At 37.9% G+C, this 17,607-nt stretch overlaps 1 protein-coding gene and 1 non-coding gene across 2 annotated transcripts; both read left to right on the top strand.

Annotated features, from left to right (window-relative positions):
• Positions 1 to 1,516: 1,516 nt before the first annotated feature.
• Positions 1,517 to 3,079, top strand: LOC132088276 (uncharacterized). The gene is made up of 4 exons (XM_059496818.1): positions 1,517 to 1,609; positions 2,300 to 2,402; positions 2,469 to 2,824; positions 2,885 to 3,079. The coding sequence occupies exons 1-4, from the start codon at positions 1,517 to 1,519 to the stop codon at positions 3,077 to 3,079; spliced, it is 747 nt and encodes a 248-aa protein (XP_059352801.1).
• A 13,923-nt stretch (positions 3,080 to 17,002) lies between these two features.
• On the top strand, positions 17,003 to 17,085 carry Trnal-uaa (transfer RNA leucine (anticodon UAA)). Its single transcript has one exon. It is a non-coding gene; the product is annotated as a tRNA-Leu (tRNA).
• The last annotated feature ends 522 nt before the right edge of the window (positions 17,086 to 17,607 follow it).

Below are 17,607 nucleotides of genomic sequence, written 5' to 3'. Positions count from 1 at the left end.
TCTGGTAACTCGTGCGATGATCCCCATGTCTTCCATCTCTGCGAGCTTTTTTTCGACCGAGTTTCGGAGACGGAACGCCAGGCGTCGGATTGCATATACTTCGGGGAAAACATCTGGGCTCACCTTAATGGTATGTTCAGTCGGTAGCCGTCCCAAGCCAGTAAATACATCTGCGTAGGGGGCGAGGAAAAAGCAAAAAACATTTGGCGGAGGTGGAAAAGCGGAGGCGGCAGCAAACCGGGAAAATTGCAGGGAAATGGAAAATTTCTTCAAAAATAACAATGTGCCACAGTTGGATGAAGAATTTGACGACGACGTTGATGAGGGATACCTCCAATACAATGGAACGGACATTTCCAGTCGCTGCCAACACCAGGGTCATCTGAGGCAATTACTTCTCATGTCACTTTGACAAAAGATGGTGTGTTTTCATTGTATGATTATAGCACTTGGTCAGTTTAATGTTTTAAATTCCCTAATTCCTCATAATTATTTTTTCTGTTTTACAGTCCGAAGGCAAAAGGAAAAAAGGGCAAAAAGACAACAGGCAAGGTCTTTATAGAAGGATCACGACGCTCATCGAGGTCTCGAGCACGATTAGAGGCGCGATTAGGGTTTTTTTTTGCCTTTGTCAAAGATACTGAACAAAGTGGCTACGTTTTCTCTGAATGCTGTGTAAAAGCACAGGTACAAAGGGTGATTGCAACCAATGTAGTGTTTGCGATTCATGGATCCATAAGGCCTGTTTCTTCATAATTCATAGTATATTTTTCTGAGGTTTTCCTACAAACATTCATTGCGATTCCATAATATCACACAAAGTGTGATTAAAAAACCAATAATGGAAAATAATAAATATTTGTCGCATTAATAATCAATTTTTTAATCCTTTGGTTCCCATTCCAACATCTTACGACAGAGCCACTGCCATCGTAATTTTTATGAATGATACAATTCGCCATTACCGATTACATGAATATTGTCGCATAATTTTTATAAGATATGCAACATCCATGTAGAGGAAGCTTACACAAGTCTGTCATTCTGTGTCATAGAATGTTTAAAAGAATCTCACAAAATGAAACAATTAGGCAAAGCAATCTGTTCATATTCTACAATTTGAGTTGAACCATCAATCTTCGGGTTGACAATCCAAAGTCCTACGACTATACCACCGCTTACATATTGAAGCAAGAAAATATAATACTTATTACTTAATATTAAGTACGTGGCGTGCTGTCCCAAATTAGTGTCATGGGAGCTAATGTAAAGAAATATAAGAATTGCTATCCCCCATTAGATAAATATTGTCACATGATTTTCACAAAATATTCAACAGCCATATAGAGAAAACTTCAAAGAATCTATTGGTCCTAATGTTTTTGATATTGTTTTAGTTTAAGGTATCTTTAGCGATTTAAAAATATCTCATAAAAAAGGGGATAGTTCAAAAATTTGGAAAAAGAAATTGTAGTGCCCAGCAGTGGATCCTATCTTTCGGAAAAGATAAGATAGAATGGCAAAAGTTAAGATACTTCCGGCATCTTTTCGAGAACTTGTATCGGGCTTCAATTTGAGCCAAAAAAAGTATCTTTATCTTTATGCTAAGGCAATTTTAGCCTAAAGTTACCAAAAAGATACAAGATACTTTCGACTCCATCTAGCGACGCCAAGCTCATTTATTTGGAGTAAAATTCTCGGCTCTCATTTTTTTTGGTCATCCTTTTTCTTTCTGCTACTGATATTTGCAGCACATGGGGATTTGCGTTTTGCCATCACTTCTTGGCTTGCTTCGATTACGAGAGTTTCATTCCACAGCTCTATAAAGGTACTTTAATTAATATAAACTTTTAATTTTGCTTTGCGTCAACTTTTTTCTCGTACAGGATATTGCATTTCTTATAGTTGTTTTGCAATTCGTTTACTGAAACACTTGGGAAGCATTTCATTGACAATTGGAATTGTTAGTTTCTACTTGCCAGGTATTAATTTAAACTATCAAATTTCCCCAAGGAATTAATTTTAAGGAATATGCAGGTCTTGCACAAATGCCTGTACTTTATAATTTTAATACTCAACGGTGTGTTGCTAGAAGTCTACTATGTTTTTGCTTTCTGTTACAGATCATTGTGTTTTTCTTTATGCATGTCAGTCTTTCACAGTCATGTCACGAAGAGAAAAGAGTGTAGTAGGAAGAAGAAGAGGATCAAGAATTTTTAGAGGCCTACGCTCAGTCCGAACCAGGGAAGAACACCTTTGTCAAATAGTGGCTGAACTTCCTATTTCTGATGCTTATCAGGAATTGTTAGATGAGGAAGGCCGTGGTGAAGGCAGTGATGAAGTAATGGATTTTGCAGAAAATGAAACCACATCCGCTACAGCTGAGCCTTTACCCCCACCAGGTGAGCCTATACCAAAATTCACTGTTGAATCTTGGAAAGCGAAATGGAGACGAGATTTTTTCTCAGATTGGCGTTGGGCAGCGAAAAAGAAAGGCAACGGCCATCAGGTTTTTGCTCGGTGCAAAACCGGGAAATGCAACTTACAAAAGAAACAGCACTACTATTCTGGTGAATTAACGTCTTTCTCAAACTTCGAGAAGCATTTAAAAAGCTGCCATAATGAAGAATACAGCAAATACGAAAAACAAAAAAGTTCCCTGGACTTCAGCCAACCAACCCTTAACAAATTCCAGCAGTTTCGTTCAACTGCGATGACCAAAGAACGACAGAAAAAACTTGATATTGACCTTGGTTATTCAGTAGCGATCGACAATATTCCACTCAACATTTTGCGCCGGAAAAGGTTTCGACAATGGATTCATGTATGTACGACCGATTTTCTTAAATTTACCGATGAAACTCATGATTTTTCATTTTTACAGTCAGGAATGCCAGGATACCAATTACCAGGAATTGAGAGGATGAGAAATAGCATAATACCCAGCATTGTCCACTCAACTAGATGTAAGTTGCTGAAGATCATCAAGGAATCGTCTTCCTTCTCAATCATTCTCGACATTTGGTCTTCCATATCTGTCGGAAAATCCGACGTCCAACACTGTCCAAGGGGACGGTGAAGAGGCAGATGAATAGAAACGAAGATGCCGGGCACTCGGTACCGAAGAGTCGGTAGCCGGGGTAAGTCCAACACTAGGCGGGAGCTAACCAAGAAGTTCCCGGCCATTGAAAAGGATATGACGGTAGACGGTAAACGACTGAATATAAACGGGAGTTAGAACGATTCGCCCAGCGAATCCTTGGCTTAGAAGGCCGGACGTCCTTAGTATAATATTGAAATTACTTGACGTCTTTTGCAGCTATGTGAGGCGGTCTCTACCGACCGCTCTCATAAGTCAACATCAAAAACCATCGTGACTGGAGCCTGTTTTAGCCCAGAGTAAAGAAGGTGTTGACGGAGGAGGAACCGACGGTGGGTCGGTGGAGGAGGATTCGAGGTGGAGAAGGAGCGGACGATCCTGCGGCTAAAACGGGTGACGGAACAGCGGTGACACCTACTCCAACGTTTAAATTTATGTACGTTTAATTGCCTATATTAGTCAACGGTGTTTTGTAAATGCTGGGTATATAAAGGCCGGTTTTCGGCTGAGTAAATACACACGAGTTTCACCGAAGCCCCCGGAGTCGGCTCTTCATTTCTGCTGGTAACTACTATCAAAGTTTATCTCTGTTATCACTTGTGTTGCTGCCCGTCGCAACTGGCCGTCATTATCTGCCCGGCCGTGATACGCTGCTTCCGCCCGTCCGTCTTCTTCTTTGGCCCGGCTCCTTTTCTCCACAGCTCCAACGAAGTGGATTGCGGAAAGTTCTTGCAGCAATCTCCATCCGGATCGGATCCTGCCTGGCCGTCGCTTCACTTGAAGAGCCATTCGACCCGGGGGCACTCAACGCCAAGGATTGCAAGTAATCTAGCGATTGTTATTCGTGTCCGTCTCTCGGCATCATTTTTTAGATCTTTTGACGGAGAGTTCCGTAAAAGAGCGCCTCAATTGAGGTACGGTCAGTCAAGTCATTTGCAGCCCGGCTCCCCCACCGGCTGCCTGCCTGGACGTACCGCGGCTATTACGCTGAGGCAACCACGGCCTCAGCCCACTACTTTACGCTGAGCCGGCAGACTCCGGCATTGAGAAGCCCCGCAAAGGGATAAATCTCAAAATATCTATGATGGGTTTTATCGGCTTTACCTGTCATGTAGTCACCACATCATTCGAAAGATACACTCTCTTTCTTGGCGTCAGGAGAATGATTGGTAGACACACTGCTGAAAAAATCTTAGCGGAGTATGAGGACTTGCTCCGTGATTGGGAAATAGATCGTTCGCTGGTAACCATTATATAATACTTTCAAACTCGCTCCCTGATTCTGAATGTCTGCATTTTTAGGTACTCGTCGTAAAAACTGATGGCGGTAGCAATATGGTGGCCAACACCTTCGTGAACGATATACCTGGCTGGAATAACGAAGAAGAATTTCTCCCCAACAATCCTGTATCGGATTATGATCCCCAACCTTGTACAAGTAGTGACTCACATGTTCCGGAGAAAGAACGCACACAGCCAATGGCCGAACTAGAAATTGCAGATGCTACCGAAGGTGACCCACTATGGGTTTTGTTACAGGAGCTGGGGTATAATTTTTCGGAGGCCGATTTGCATGGCGATGACGACGTTGGAGAGTTTCATGAACTGGAGAGGGATCTAGAGGAACATTTGCCTTCAACAGAAACAACCATAGCACAACTGGGTGATGACTATGTCCTTAATTCAAGGCTTCGCTCCGACTGCGTAGCCCACAAACTACAGTTGGTGATAAAAGATGGTTTCAAAACACTTAGTGCGAGTTTTGAAACAATATCAATATTTAAACTTAATGGCATTCCTACAAATCTTTTTCTCATTAGGGAGAAGCTGCTGGCGTTATCTCCCACGTTAGTAAAATTGTAAACTCGGCAAGAAAAAGCGTGAACGATTCAGACATGATTTACAATTCAGTGGACTTTCGCCTGTGCAAAAAAAATTCAACTCGCTGGAATAGCACATTGTATGAGCTAGAAAACTTTTTGAAGGCAATTGAAACGGATCCAACTGTTCTCACGCGTCTCAACGCAGCTAAAAAGCACGGATCGCTAACTGCCTATCAGCAACTGGTGCTTAAGGAAATCATAGCCATTCTCAAGCCTTTTGAAGTTGTTTCAAATGATTTCCAGGCTGATTTCGAGACCGTTGGAAATGTTATTCCTGCGTATCTAGGTTTAATGAATGCTCTCACTCTGACGGTCAAGGATCGAAACGGAGTGCAAATCCAGAATCATAATAGCCGGCTTGCATCTGCAGTAAAATATTGCAAAAGTTTCGTCGCTGGACTACGTGAATCCTTAGAACGACGTTTTTCATTCGTGCTGCGCGATGTCAATTACGTTATGGGTAATTTTAATTCTTTGGTATGTTACAAATTTGTTTCACATTAAATATTAATTTGCTTTACAGGCTCAATCTTTGACCCGAGGTTTAAGCGTGCTTGGATAAAATTATCAGGATTGAAGGAAGAGGCTGTCTTGAAAGCGGTGGCTGCTGAAATAGAATTGAGATACGACATTATCCGTACTAGTAAGTTTAAATTTGACAGAGATAATAGATAAGGACATCTGATGAACAACAATTAATGAAATCGTAGGACAATTAGCCAGTGTTTGTTTGCCGGATCCACAAACTCAAGTTCAACCAGGAGATGCCTGTGTTTCTGCTACCAAGGATTTAGCCGGACAACCTTCATCAAACCGCAAGAGACGATCGAGCCAGTCAATATATTCATCCGTAATCGAGATACCAAGACCTCGTTCGGTGAATGGGCCTGCCAAAGCATTACAAGAGTTGGACGTCTATTTAAAAGAAGACATCGTGGACATGGAAGTTCCTTTGAATCCAGTGGATCCCAACAGCGAGCTGCGCGCAACGAAGCCACTTGAATATTGGAAACTCAATCAATATCGCTTTCCGATCCTTAGTGAAATCGGTAGAGATATTGTTAGCATTGCAGCATCATCAGGTTCTGTCGAACGCGCATTCAGCGTAGCTTCCGATATTTTAACGGCCAAACGTTCTGCCGTGAAACCCGATCTATTTGCGAACTTAATGCTTATTAAGTGTAATGCTGGACTTAATGTTGGCTTACTGGATCAAATAAATGAATTGTGAAGCTACAAAATTTTTGATTCAAAATTTTTTGGAATTATTTTTGCGTTACTGCTAAGTATCTTGTATCTTATTTTATCTTATCTTTAGCCTAAAATGGGAATTTAAAATTTTTTAAAAATATCTTATCTTAACTGTTTTTTTTTTGGTAGTATCTTGTATCGAAGCCTTTTTTTCGGTATTTACAAAATATCTTAACTTAACTTTGTGTTTTAAAATTTTTTTTACAGTAACTGTATCTACAGGGTAAAAAAAAAAGATAGGAAGCACTGGTGCACAGACGGTATGGAACCATTCTCCTATAGCATCTCGAACAACACAAAGTTGAAAAGCCTAATATGTCTTCTAGTATGTACTCTGCTGTCCCAAATTAGCGTCATGAGACCTTATGTAAAAAACATAAAATTGCAATTACCGATTAGATGTATAATTTCGCATGATTTAAATAACATTCAATAGCCATCCCACATAGCACAATTCGGTCCCACGGACATCCGTGGTATATCCTATTTGGATAACGATGACATCTTACGAACATCCGTGGAACTGCCCGACCTCCTGGTTGGATGTCCATCGGATGCCGACGGAATATTAGAAGACCTCCCGGGAATATGCCGATTGATATCCGAGGGAAGTCCTGTTGGACGGGAAAAGAACATGTTCTGAACATGTGAGAATTATGGAAATACCTTTATTTAAGCATTCCTGGCTAAAGTAAAGTATGAAAATAAATAATGTAACACAACGATGGAATTATGGTGAGAAATTTCTTTGTATTGACATATACCGACATATAAGATACAACATGTAACTTTCAAGTTTGGAAGACAAATAAAAAACTGATCCATTTTAATAATCTACAGTGAGGGGCCTCAGTAGGAAGACTACGCAGCTGGAGAGGAACAGAGCAGGCCGCTGGACAGCATCGAGAGAAGCACATAGGCACTGAAAGTAATCCGGAACGGCACAGCACAGACAAAGTCGGAAGACGGTAGTAGCCCACAGAGTAACAGAAGCACTAGTTGTTTACGAGAAAAGTTCCAAACGCGAAATTCACTGAATGTTACACGAAAACTCCAGACGCAGCACATAAACAGCACAGACGATAAACTACACCACGAACAACTAAGCGATGACTAGCTGAAATGCTGAATCAGCATGCGAAAATTGGAAAGTCGAAACTACCATTATTTATCATTTCAGTAGTTATTCCCTAAACACCGGGGAATGGTTTCATCTCAAAAATCTTTTTATATAATAACTTGATTATTGAAGGAGTTTTTTACAAGAATATAGTTTAAACATTACAGTAAGTGTTTACAGTCCGTTTTAGATGATAATTGTGAATTATTTATTAACATTGGGTTACCTCTCAATGCTAAATTTGAATTCAGTTGGCGATTGTTAAGGTAACGTCTGCTCGAGTGAGACATCAGAAGAATATCAGGCAAGTTTACATTTACTGTAGTTTATTTTGATTAACGTTACATTTTTCTTATATTTAGATATCAGAGTTCGACAATTTATACTTAGAGATGAATGGGATTATTTACCATTGCTATCTTCCAAAAGATTTTGTATATTTTTCTATTGAGGTTGTGGCTCCCCGAGCCAAAATGAGCCCACAGTGAGGGAGAAATTTCTACTCTACACAATTGGTCAGTCCAACAGACGGTTTCATTAACATGTACGTTTCAGCAAACACTTTACGTGCTCTTCTTTAAGGTATTGATGGGGTTCTTGGCCGTAAATGGTAACCTAATCTTCCCCATTTTAACACAAACAACTTTTGACGTTCTAGCAAATGTTTTTAAAGACAATTTGTTACCTGTTCCTTTATCATTCTGAAGGAGACACTTTTCTGTGTGGATTGGGAGATAAAAAGAGTCAGGAATTTTGGCACTTCGAGCAATTGCCGAATGTATTTACTTTTATCATTATTAAGATTGGTTTATTGGTAACGGCATTATCTACCTTTGTAGGATGAACGAGAAGATAAGGTATTTTAATCTAGTTTTGACACAAATCAGATGAATAATGTTAGGAATTGTAATTATTTAATTTAAAAATCATTGAAAATTAAAATTATTATTGTAACGTATGTTGAAAATTGAGTAAGATTTGATGAGATAAATATATTGCAATGTACAATGTATTATGTAATATGTTTAACATTTTGTCATTTCATTCGCCATGGTCTAATTTTTAATCAAATAATTTTTTTCAACGACCGTTCAATTATATAACATCATTTTTACGTATGGTGATCTTTAACAAAGCTTTTTCAAGTTGAATCAAAACCTAAGAGGTCTTTTCGAAATCGATTTAAAACACGGTTTAACGACGGCAGAGATGTGCTATGTGGGATGAAGAGAAAACTTAAACGAATCTTTTGATCCTAATATTATTGATAATGTAGTAGTGTAAGGTATCTATAATGATTAGGTTAGGTTAGGTTAGGTTAGGTTAGGGATGAGGGAATGAGGAAAACGAAACTTGAAAATAGTGCCTTGACAGTATAGAACCAATATCGTTTACGGTGGCAATCATACGTCTTACAACTATGCTATGGTTGAGGAAATATTGTTAAAAAGCATAACATGTCTTGTTGTATGTAGTTTGCTGTCCCAAATTAGTGTTACGGAAGCTTGTGTAGAAAACATAAGAATTACAATCCCCCATTAGATAAATATTTTCACGTGATTTTCCTAAAATATTCAACAGCCATGTAGAGGTAACTTAAATCAATCTATTGATACCAGTATTGATGATATTGCTTTAGTTTAAGGTGTTCTTAGTGATTTCAAAATATCTCATCAAATAAGAAAAAATTGAAGTAGATGTACCATACGGTATAGAACCGTTAGCCTTTTGGTTGTCAATTCAACATCTTACGATTATGCTATGGTGAAAGAAGAGTTATTAAAAGCATAAAGTGTGCATTTCAGTATGTAGAATGCTGTCCTAAATTAGCATCACGGGAGCTTATTTAAAAAATAAAAAAATTGCAATCACCGATTAGATGCATATTTTCACATGATTTTCATAAAAATATTCAATAGCCATGTAGAGAGAACTTAACTGAATCTGTTGTTCCTAATATTGTTGATATTGTAGTAGTGATTTAGAAATACCTCACCAAAAATGGAAAAATGAGGATTATTAAATTTAAAAATAGTTCCTTGAAAGCATAGAACCATTACCCTTTAGGATGGTAATCAATAATAAAATGGTTAACAAAATTCATTTGATAACCATAACATCAATTTTTGTAATTAGTCAACTGTCCCTAATTAGCGTCATGGGGGCTTATTTAAAAACATAAGAATTTAAAGCATTAGTTATAGGTATCAGGTAACAGCCCTGTAGTGAAAATTTAAGCGAATCTATTAATAGCAATATTTGTTGATATTGCGTTTGTTAATTAAAAATAATAAATAGATATTAGCACATGAGCTGCAACGGGTTTTGAACCACAAACCTTCGAGTTAGTACTCCAATACTGTATGACTAGGCCACTGTTGTCTAATAATAAATACACAGCCTACCATCGTTGTTTGCTTTATAGTCTGCTGTCCCAATTAGTGCCATTGCTGCTTCTGTGAAAAATATGGAAATTGCAATCACAGGATAGATGAATATTGTAAGCTGGCTAAGGTGCGAACTTTCCGATTTATAAACGGAATTTAGGCGAACCCTGTGATGTCCATATTAATTGGAAAAATGTTAGTTTTGGATGATTAAAATGAATTAACTATCTCTCTTGAATAAGAAAGAAAATCGTATGGTTTAAAAAAATGAGCTGAAATGTATAAAGAATGAATTATAATCGGTCGCTATACAGGGTGGAACCACCGACTTTCAAATTTGTTTGCCAAAGCTTTATGGCTGTGCTATGAACATGTTACAATTACTTCGTATACAACTTATCCTTAGTCTGCTGTCCAGATTTAGCGTCATGGGAGCTGTTGGAAAAATAGAGTAAAATCAGTCACCATTTAGATGAATATTATTTGTCTACATTAGTAACAAATTTTACCGCATTGTTAAGAAACAGTCGACGAGCATTGTTACGGCGTTATTGGGTAGGATAGGCCAAGTTGAAAATAATTTGTTTCGGTTTAAAATTTCGGACATTACCGCGTGTTTACGGGAAGTTCAATGCGGGTTTCTCGAAAATTTCAATCACATTTTTTTTTTTTTTTTTACCGTTGAACCTATGGTCTATTGGCTACTTAAAGAGCGAAGTGTTTAATACGATCTTAAAAATCAATACTTTATGTGTTTGGGGTGAGTTTCGATCACAAGTTACCAAGCCAGAAAAATTGATGTCTCGTTTTGACAGCTCATTGTTTTGGTTATTGAAACATACATTTCGCTATATTTTTTTATTGCACCTTCTTCGGTGTCTTAAGCTATTCGATTCAGAATTAAAAACTGAATCGAACGAATAAATTAGTTTTGAAAAATAAGACTGATCAGATTAACATAAGTGTCCAATGGTTTTTGTCCGAAATTAGCAGATCGGCTTTACACACATTCCCCATAAGAAAGAGTGTTAACCCAAACGCTGTCCCAATTCGCTTTTTTACCCTATATAATAATACTAATACGAATTTATTATTTTATTTTTAGTTTTTGGTTTTATTAGTTTTTTTCTTTTTGTTTCTGTTGTTTGCGTAGAAAATAAACTGAGCGGTAAGGTGGAGAAAGTTTCAGATCTTGGGATGATCAGGACATGATAGCTACCCTTAGTTTTTTATCTTTAGAGGAACGAATCCGTCCGACATTCGCTGGTAAAAATGTAATGTGAATAATCATAATATAACGCTAAATTCTTCGTATTCACTTGTTTTCATAGTGAACACTCTTTAATTAATTCATTCGCGCTGTGTTTCTTATCTTAGATTGAAAACCATGCTCTATAAGACAAATGATTTCCGTTGGTAAACTTTTTAAAATAACGTTTTAACTGCGCTGCCCATTCATTGGAGGTTGGACCATAAGCTAGGAAACATCGTTAACCACAAGGATTATATTGGTTGCAGATAGAACCATGCCACGTCGAAAAATCGTTAAATGAATTTTATTTCCTGGTAGATTTAGGAATAAATCAATTTGAAAAAGGTAAGAAACAATAAAAAAAATAGCAAATGACAACAATCTTCTGTTCTACCTTAATCTGTTCATTTTTTTGCGTGTCTCAGTGGACAATTGGATTTCTAAGCTAAGATTCCAATTAAGTAAAATAGTATTAGTGAACACAAGGTTCACCGTGTTGTTAAGGCGCCAGACTTAATTGCTGTCTCTGTATAGGGACGTAAGTTCGATCCTCATATCTGGTAACCATAAGTTTGCTACAATAGCCGACTAACGCTAAATTTTATCTATATCCTGGTAAATTGGATTTCTGTTATTAAATCTTTCGCAACCATGTGCTGATAATACTTTACACAATTATTTGATTGCTGAAGATATATTAATTGATTAGCCTAGATGTTAAGGCACCAGACTTAAGTTTTCGTTTCTTCATAGATACGTAAGTTGGATTTTCACACGTTGATCTTAAATGTATTGTTTAACGGTTGTGTACAACTGGAAAGAAAGAAAATTTCTTTGTAGCAGCTATTACTGCTACTGTTACTGATTTTTAGTGTACCATGTTGGCCGACTGGTTATGGCGCCAGACTTAAGTTCTGTTTTTTGTATAGAGCCGTGAGTTCGTTCATCACACCTGGTAACCACTAGTTTGTAGTCACGAGAATGGTAAATGACAGCAATCTTCTCTTCTATCGTAGTCTGTTCATTTTTTTTAGTGTCTCATTGGACGATTGGAATTCTTGGCTGGTACTCCAATTAAGTAAAATAGTGTTATTGAACACCAGGTTGGCCGAGTGGGTAAGGCGCCAGACTTAAATTCTGGTCTCTGAATAGAGACGTGAAATCGATCCTCACACCTGGTCACAACTAGTTTAAAGTCAAGAAAATAGCAAATGACAGCAAAATTCCTTTCTTTCGTAGTCAGTTCATTCTTCGGAGTGAGCTGGGTTCCAGGAATATGTGCTATTCATTGTACGAATCTATCTTATCGGATTGCATGCTCGATATGAAAAATACATGCTGCAAGATGTCCACCAAGTATGGTTGAAGGTGCATGCTTGAGTTATCGCATATTATTTGATTGCGTTTGTCATTTTATTAATAGCCCCTTGTGCCATCCACATTCATTACGTTATTAGTCTAATGAAATCCTGAACCTGTAAATAGTTTGATCTTCAATGTTTTTTACTCCACCTTTATTGCATATGACGGTGCGGCAAAAATCCTTAAGGTGTTCCGTACCACCGCTAACGGGTCATTCCTTGTGTCCAATAAAATACCAACTCAATTGATAGGTTCGTCCCCAAATATTGAAATAGTTCGAAATAGAACTCATCGTTTCAGCGATGTTACCTGCACACTAAGGTTACTGTATACACTATGGTATAGAGATTACCACATGCAGTCGGGACTGAGTATCGCCAAAGGTACGCCATACTTCTCGACGGATTCAGCGTGCAAGAATTTCTCCTTTGCTTCTCTGTTTTACCAAAGACCAAGCGATAATACTACCAACTTGGTCACAGCCGGCAAAAACTTCGCCAGGTCTTGTAGAAAATGACCAAACTATACGGAAAAAAACAGGTTGTTTGTTACTTAATCGAACGACATTTTTCTCACCCACATAGACCGCATTTCGTAGAGTGCGAAGAAACTCAAAACTCTGCAGTCCTGTTCCATGAAATTTGGCATAGGGAATCGGCTAGTCACCGTCGAGTCTTAAAAACAGTCGTCGCCGAAGTAACAGCCCTTCTGAATGCACGGCAACTGATCCATGTTAGCCTGGGCCCCGAAGAACCTGATCCGTAAATGCTAAACCAGTTTCTTTATAGCGGTGTTCGTCCATAAGATATTGGCATATTCTTCAAAAATTTACCAGCGCCCGGTGACCTGCCTCTGTATTCTTCAACGATACGATTTCTGCGTTCTGGGAAGCTTCCAAGAAGAAGATGTGCAGTGTGGAGTGGCAACTCGACTGAATGTGATATTTCACCTGGTGCTTTTTTAAAAGTATGAATTGCAATACAATTATATTTTACACATGCTGTAAAAATTAAACTGTAACAAAACCTGAAAAAAACTGTAAAAAATTAAATCATCATGTTTGAACCAATCTTTGTTTTGGAACTTATGTCTTACAAAAGCCTTCGAATCCCGTTTCCTGGGACTTTTCACCAGCAATATATTTAGTTTCCGATGCAACAAATATTTAACCTTCAACTAGAATGGGAAGCGATTCTTCGAAGAAGTATCGGTATCGTGGTACTAAATTTTCGCAAAAAAAAAATCGCGATAGTATTTTCAAGTATTGCACACACTACTGATACCAATACTTTTATTTTTATCAACGCAATCTAGGATTAAAAGCTATTACCAAGGTAATATTTCGATAGACCAGTCAATATTTCAGATATTCCCGTTTTTGGGACTTATGCTTTGATTTACCAATTGATCATTTCAAGTTTTTTGTAACCAATAATAAAAATACATTAACAGTATATTGTTCTTTCATTTCCTTTATTCTTTTTTCGTATTACAAATCGTTGTTTGCTTTTCAAAGCAACATTTCTTCAAAATTTGTATCGGAAAGACGATTTTCGTTGGGCTGAAAATGCTTCCTTCGGCACTGAAAAGGTTTTCGACCGATGCCGAGAAGGCAATGGTGCGTCATATTTAATAAATATCAATTTTAATGTACCATTTGAAAGCATTCCAGCGCGTTGCAGTAAGAATGATAAACATTAACAATTTGGCTTCAATGACATAGGATGACTTGGAGCTCCTGCTTTGTTTGTTACAAAGAATTTCAGTTTTCCTTCTGTGGATTCCTTTAGTTTTTTTTCACTTTTGGTTTCCAATTTTCAAAAGCAGGTTCAATGTGTAGCTACATCGGTTATAAGTGTGAAGAGAGTAAATATCGTTGGCGCTTCCCTTTTCCTCTTAAGTAAGCGAAGAATTTTTATGGATGTGGTCGGGCTGTGATAGATACAACGTTCTTTTCTGGCGATCTGACAGAAATTCCCCTTGATGATGACGTAAATACAGGCTTCGATCAGAAGCGCTTGGACGAAGACCAAATTTCCTTTGGAAAGTGTCGAAAGTGTGATTCCATATTCGATATGCCTGTTTAAGGCGGTATAAGCATTTGTGCAAACGACAGTCCAAATCCTCCTGTCCCGCAGAACAAACCTTTCTGGTTGTTGTCAATAGATCTCTTCGTTTGACTGCCCTTTGCAACCAGTTAAGACAGTTTCAGATTGTGAACAGCACCAAAATATAGGATGACTCGAAGTGTGTCGTATTAAAGAACTGACGAGAAGGTCTCTCCATAGTTTATCCCGTAACGCTGAGAGAATCCTTTGGCTACCAGCCTGTCTTTGTAGCGTGGGGATGAACTTTGTACATTGGGCTTTGAATACCCATCGTGCCTTAATAGGTGTACGACCAGGTGGTAGTCGAGAGAGGGACCAGGTTTTGTTCAGCATGAGATACTGATATGCTGTCGTTTGGTAGAGTTGCATTGGGTTCCTTCTCCAGAACTGGGATATCTACTTGGATTGAGACGTCTGACGGAATAGGCGCGTATGGTGGCTCAGGATCAATGTCAATTACCCCTGCAACCTGGGGCATTACATCTTCTCTTGTATTATTTGGGGACCTGTTTTTGGTCTTCTTTGGGTGTAGGTACTAAGAGTTTTATAAAATAGTATGGGGTAGTAATAATAGTATAATAAATAGTATAATCTAGTGTGGGGTGAAGTTGCTCGTCGAATATGATTTCCCGGCTGATTTTTTTCCTTCTAGTGGCAGGGTGCCAGAAACGGTATGCCTTTTGGGTAAGGGAGTATCCTACGAAGAAGCATTTGAGGCCCTTGGAGTCTAGCTTGCTGCCGTCAGCTTTCGGAATATGAATATATGCTGTGATTCCAAACATGCGCTTTCGGACATTACCGCGTGTTTACGGGAAGTTCAATGCGGGTTTCTCGAAAATTTCAATCACATTTTTTTTTGTTTTTTACCGTTGAACCTATGGTCTATTGGCTACTTAAAGAGCAAAGTGTTTAATACGATCTTAAAAATCAATACCTTATGTGTTTGGGTTGAGTTTCGATCACAAGTTACCAAGCCAGAAAAATTGATGTCTCGTTTTGACAGCTCATTGTTTTGGTTATTGAAACATACATTTCGCTATATTTTTTTATTGCACCTTCTTCGGTGTCTTAAGCTATCCGATTCAGAATTAAAAACTGAATCGAACGAATAAATTAGTTTTGAAAAATAAGACTGATCAGATTAACATAAGTGTCCAATGGTTTTTGTCCGAAATTAGCAGATCGGCTTTACACACATTCCCCATAAGAAAGAGTGTTAACCCAAACGCTGTCCCAATTCGCTTTTTTACCCTATATAATAATACTAATACGAATTTATTATTTTATTTTTAGTTTTTGGTTTTATTAGTTTTTTTCTTTTTGTTTCTGTTGTTTGCGTAGAAAATAAACTGAGCGGTAAGGTGGAGAAAGTTTCAGATCTTGGGATGATCAGGACATGATAGCTACCGTTAGTTTTTTATCTTTAGAGGAACGAATCCGTCCGACATTCGCTGGTAAAAATGTAATGTGAATAATCATAATATAACGCTAAATTCTTCGTATTCACTTGTTTTCATAGGGAACACTCTTTAATTAATTCATTCGCGCTGTGTTTCTTATCTTAGATTGAAAACCATGCTCTATAAGACAAATGATTTAAGTTGGTAAACTTTTTAAAATAACGTTTTAACTGCGCTGCCCATTCATTGGAGGTTGGACCATAAGCTAGGAAACATCGTTAACCACAAGGATTATATTGGTTGCAGATAGAACAATGCCACGTCGAAAAATCGTTAAATGAATTTTATTTCCTGGTAGATTTAGGAATAAATCAATTTGAAAAAGGTAAGAAACAATAAAAAAAATAGCAAATGGCAGCAATCTTCTGTTCTACCTTAATCTGTTCATTTTTTTGCGTGTCTCAGTGGACAATTGGATTTCTAAGCTAAGATTCCAATTAAGTAAAATAGTATTAGTGAACACAAGGTTCACCGTGTTGTTAAGGCGCCAGATTTAATTACTGTCTCTGTATAGGGACGTAAGTTCGATCCTCATATCTGGTAACCATAAGTTTGCTACAATAGACGACTAACGCTAAATTGCATCTATATCCTGGTAAATTGGATTTCTGTTATTAAATCTTTCGCAACCATGTGCTGATAATACTTTACACAATTATTTGATTGCTGAAGATATATTAATTGATTAGCCTAGATGTTAAGGCACCAGACTTCAGTTTTCATTTCTTCATAGATACGTAAGTTGGATTTTTACACGTTGATCTTAAATGTATTGTTTAACGGTTGTGTACAACTGGAAAGAAAGAAAATTTCTTTGTAGCAGCTATTACTGCTACTGTTACTGATTTTTAGTGTACCATGTTGGCCGAGTGGTTATGGCGCCAGACTTAAGTTCTGGTTTTTGTATAGAGCCGTGAGTTCGTTCAACACACCTGGTAACCACTAGTTTGTAGTCACGAGAATGGTAAATGACAGCAATCTTCTCTTCTATCGTAGTCTGTTCATTTTTTTGTAGTGTCTCATTGGACGATTGGAATTCTTGGCTGGTACTCCAATTAAGTAAAAGAGTGATATTGCATACCAGGTTGGCCGAGTGGTTAAGTCGCAAGACTTAAGTTCTGGTCTCTGTATAGAGACGTGAGTTCGATCCTCACACCTGGTAACAACGAGTTTACAGTTAAGAAAATAGCAAATGACAGCAATATTCCTTTCTTTCGTAGTCAGTTCATTCTTCGGAGTGAGCTGGGTTCCAGGAATATGTGCTATTCATTGTACGAATCTATCTTATCGGATTGCATGCTCGATATGAAAAATACATGCTGCAAGATGTCCACCAAGTATGGTTGAAGGTGCATGCTTGAGTTATCGCATATTATTTGATTGCGTTTGTCATTTTATTAATAGCCCCTTGTGCCATCCACATTCATTACGTTATTAGTCTAATGAAATCCTGAACCTGAAAATAGTTTGATCTTCAATGTTTTTTACTCCACCTTTATTGCATATGACGGTGCGGCAAAAAATCCTTAAGGTGTTCCGTACCACCGCTAACGGGTCATTCCTTGTGTCCAATAAAATACCAACTCAATTGATAGGTTCGTCCCCAAATATTGAAATAGTTCGAAATAGAACTCATCGTTTCAGCGATGTTACCTGCACACTAAGGTTACTGTATACACTATGG

The sequence above is a fragment of the Daphnia carinata genome, chromosome 9 (genome assembly GCF_022539665.2).
Source record: "Daphnia carinata strain CSIRO-1 chromosome 9, CSIRO_AGI_Dcar_HiC_V3, whole genome shotgun sequence".
Taxonomy (NCBI): Eukaryota; Metazoa; Arthropoda; class Branchiopoda; order Diplostraca; family Daphniidae; genus Daphnia; species Daphnia carinata.
The sequence above is the reverse complement of the archived record's forward strand: the minus strand, read 5'-3'. Positions and strand labels throughout refer to the sequence as shown.

Bases quoted from the DNA above. Each gene is read 5' to 3' on its own strand.
- LOC132088276 (XM_059496818.1), top strand. From the start codon at position 1,517: ATGGCAAAAGTTAAGATACTTCCGGCATCTTTTCGAGAACTTGTATCG. The intron at 1,610-2,299 runs GCAATTTTAGCC...GATGCTTATCAG, and splicing joins ATCTTTATCTTTATGCTAAG to GAATTGTTAGATGAGGAAGG. The intron at 2,403-2,468 runs GTGAGCCTATAC...ATTTTTTCTCAG, and splicing joins TGAGCCTTTACCCCCACCAG to ATTGGCGTTGGGCAGCGAAA.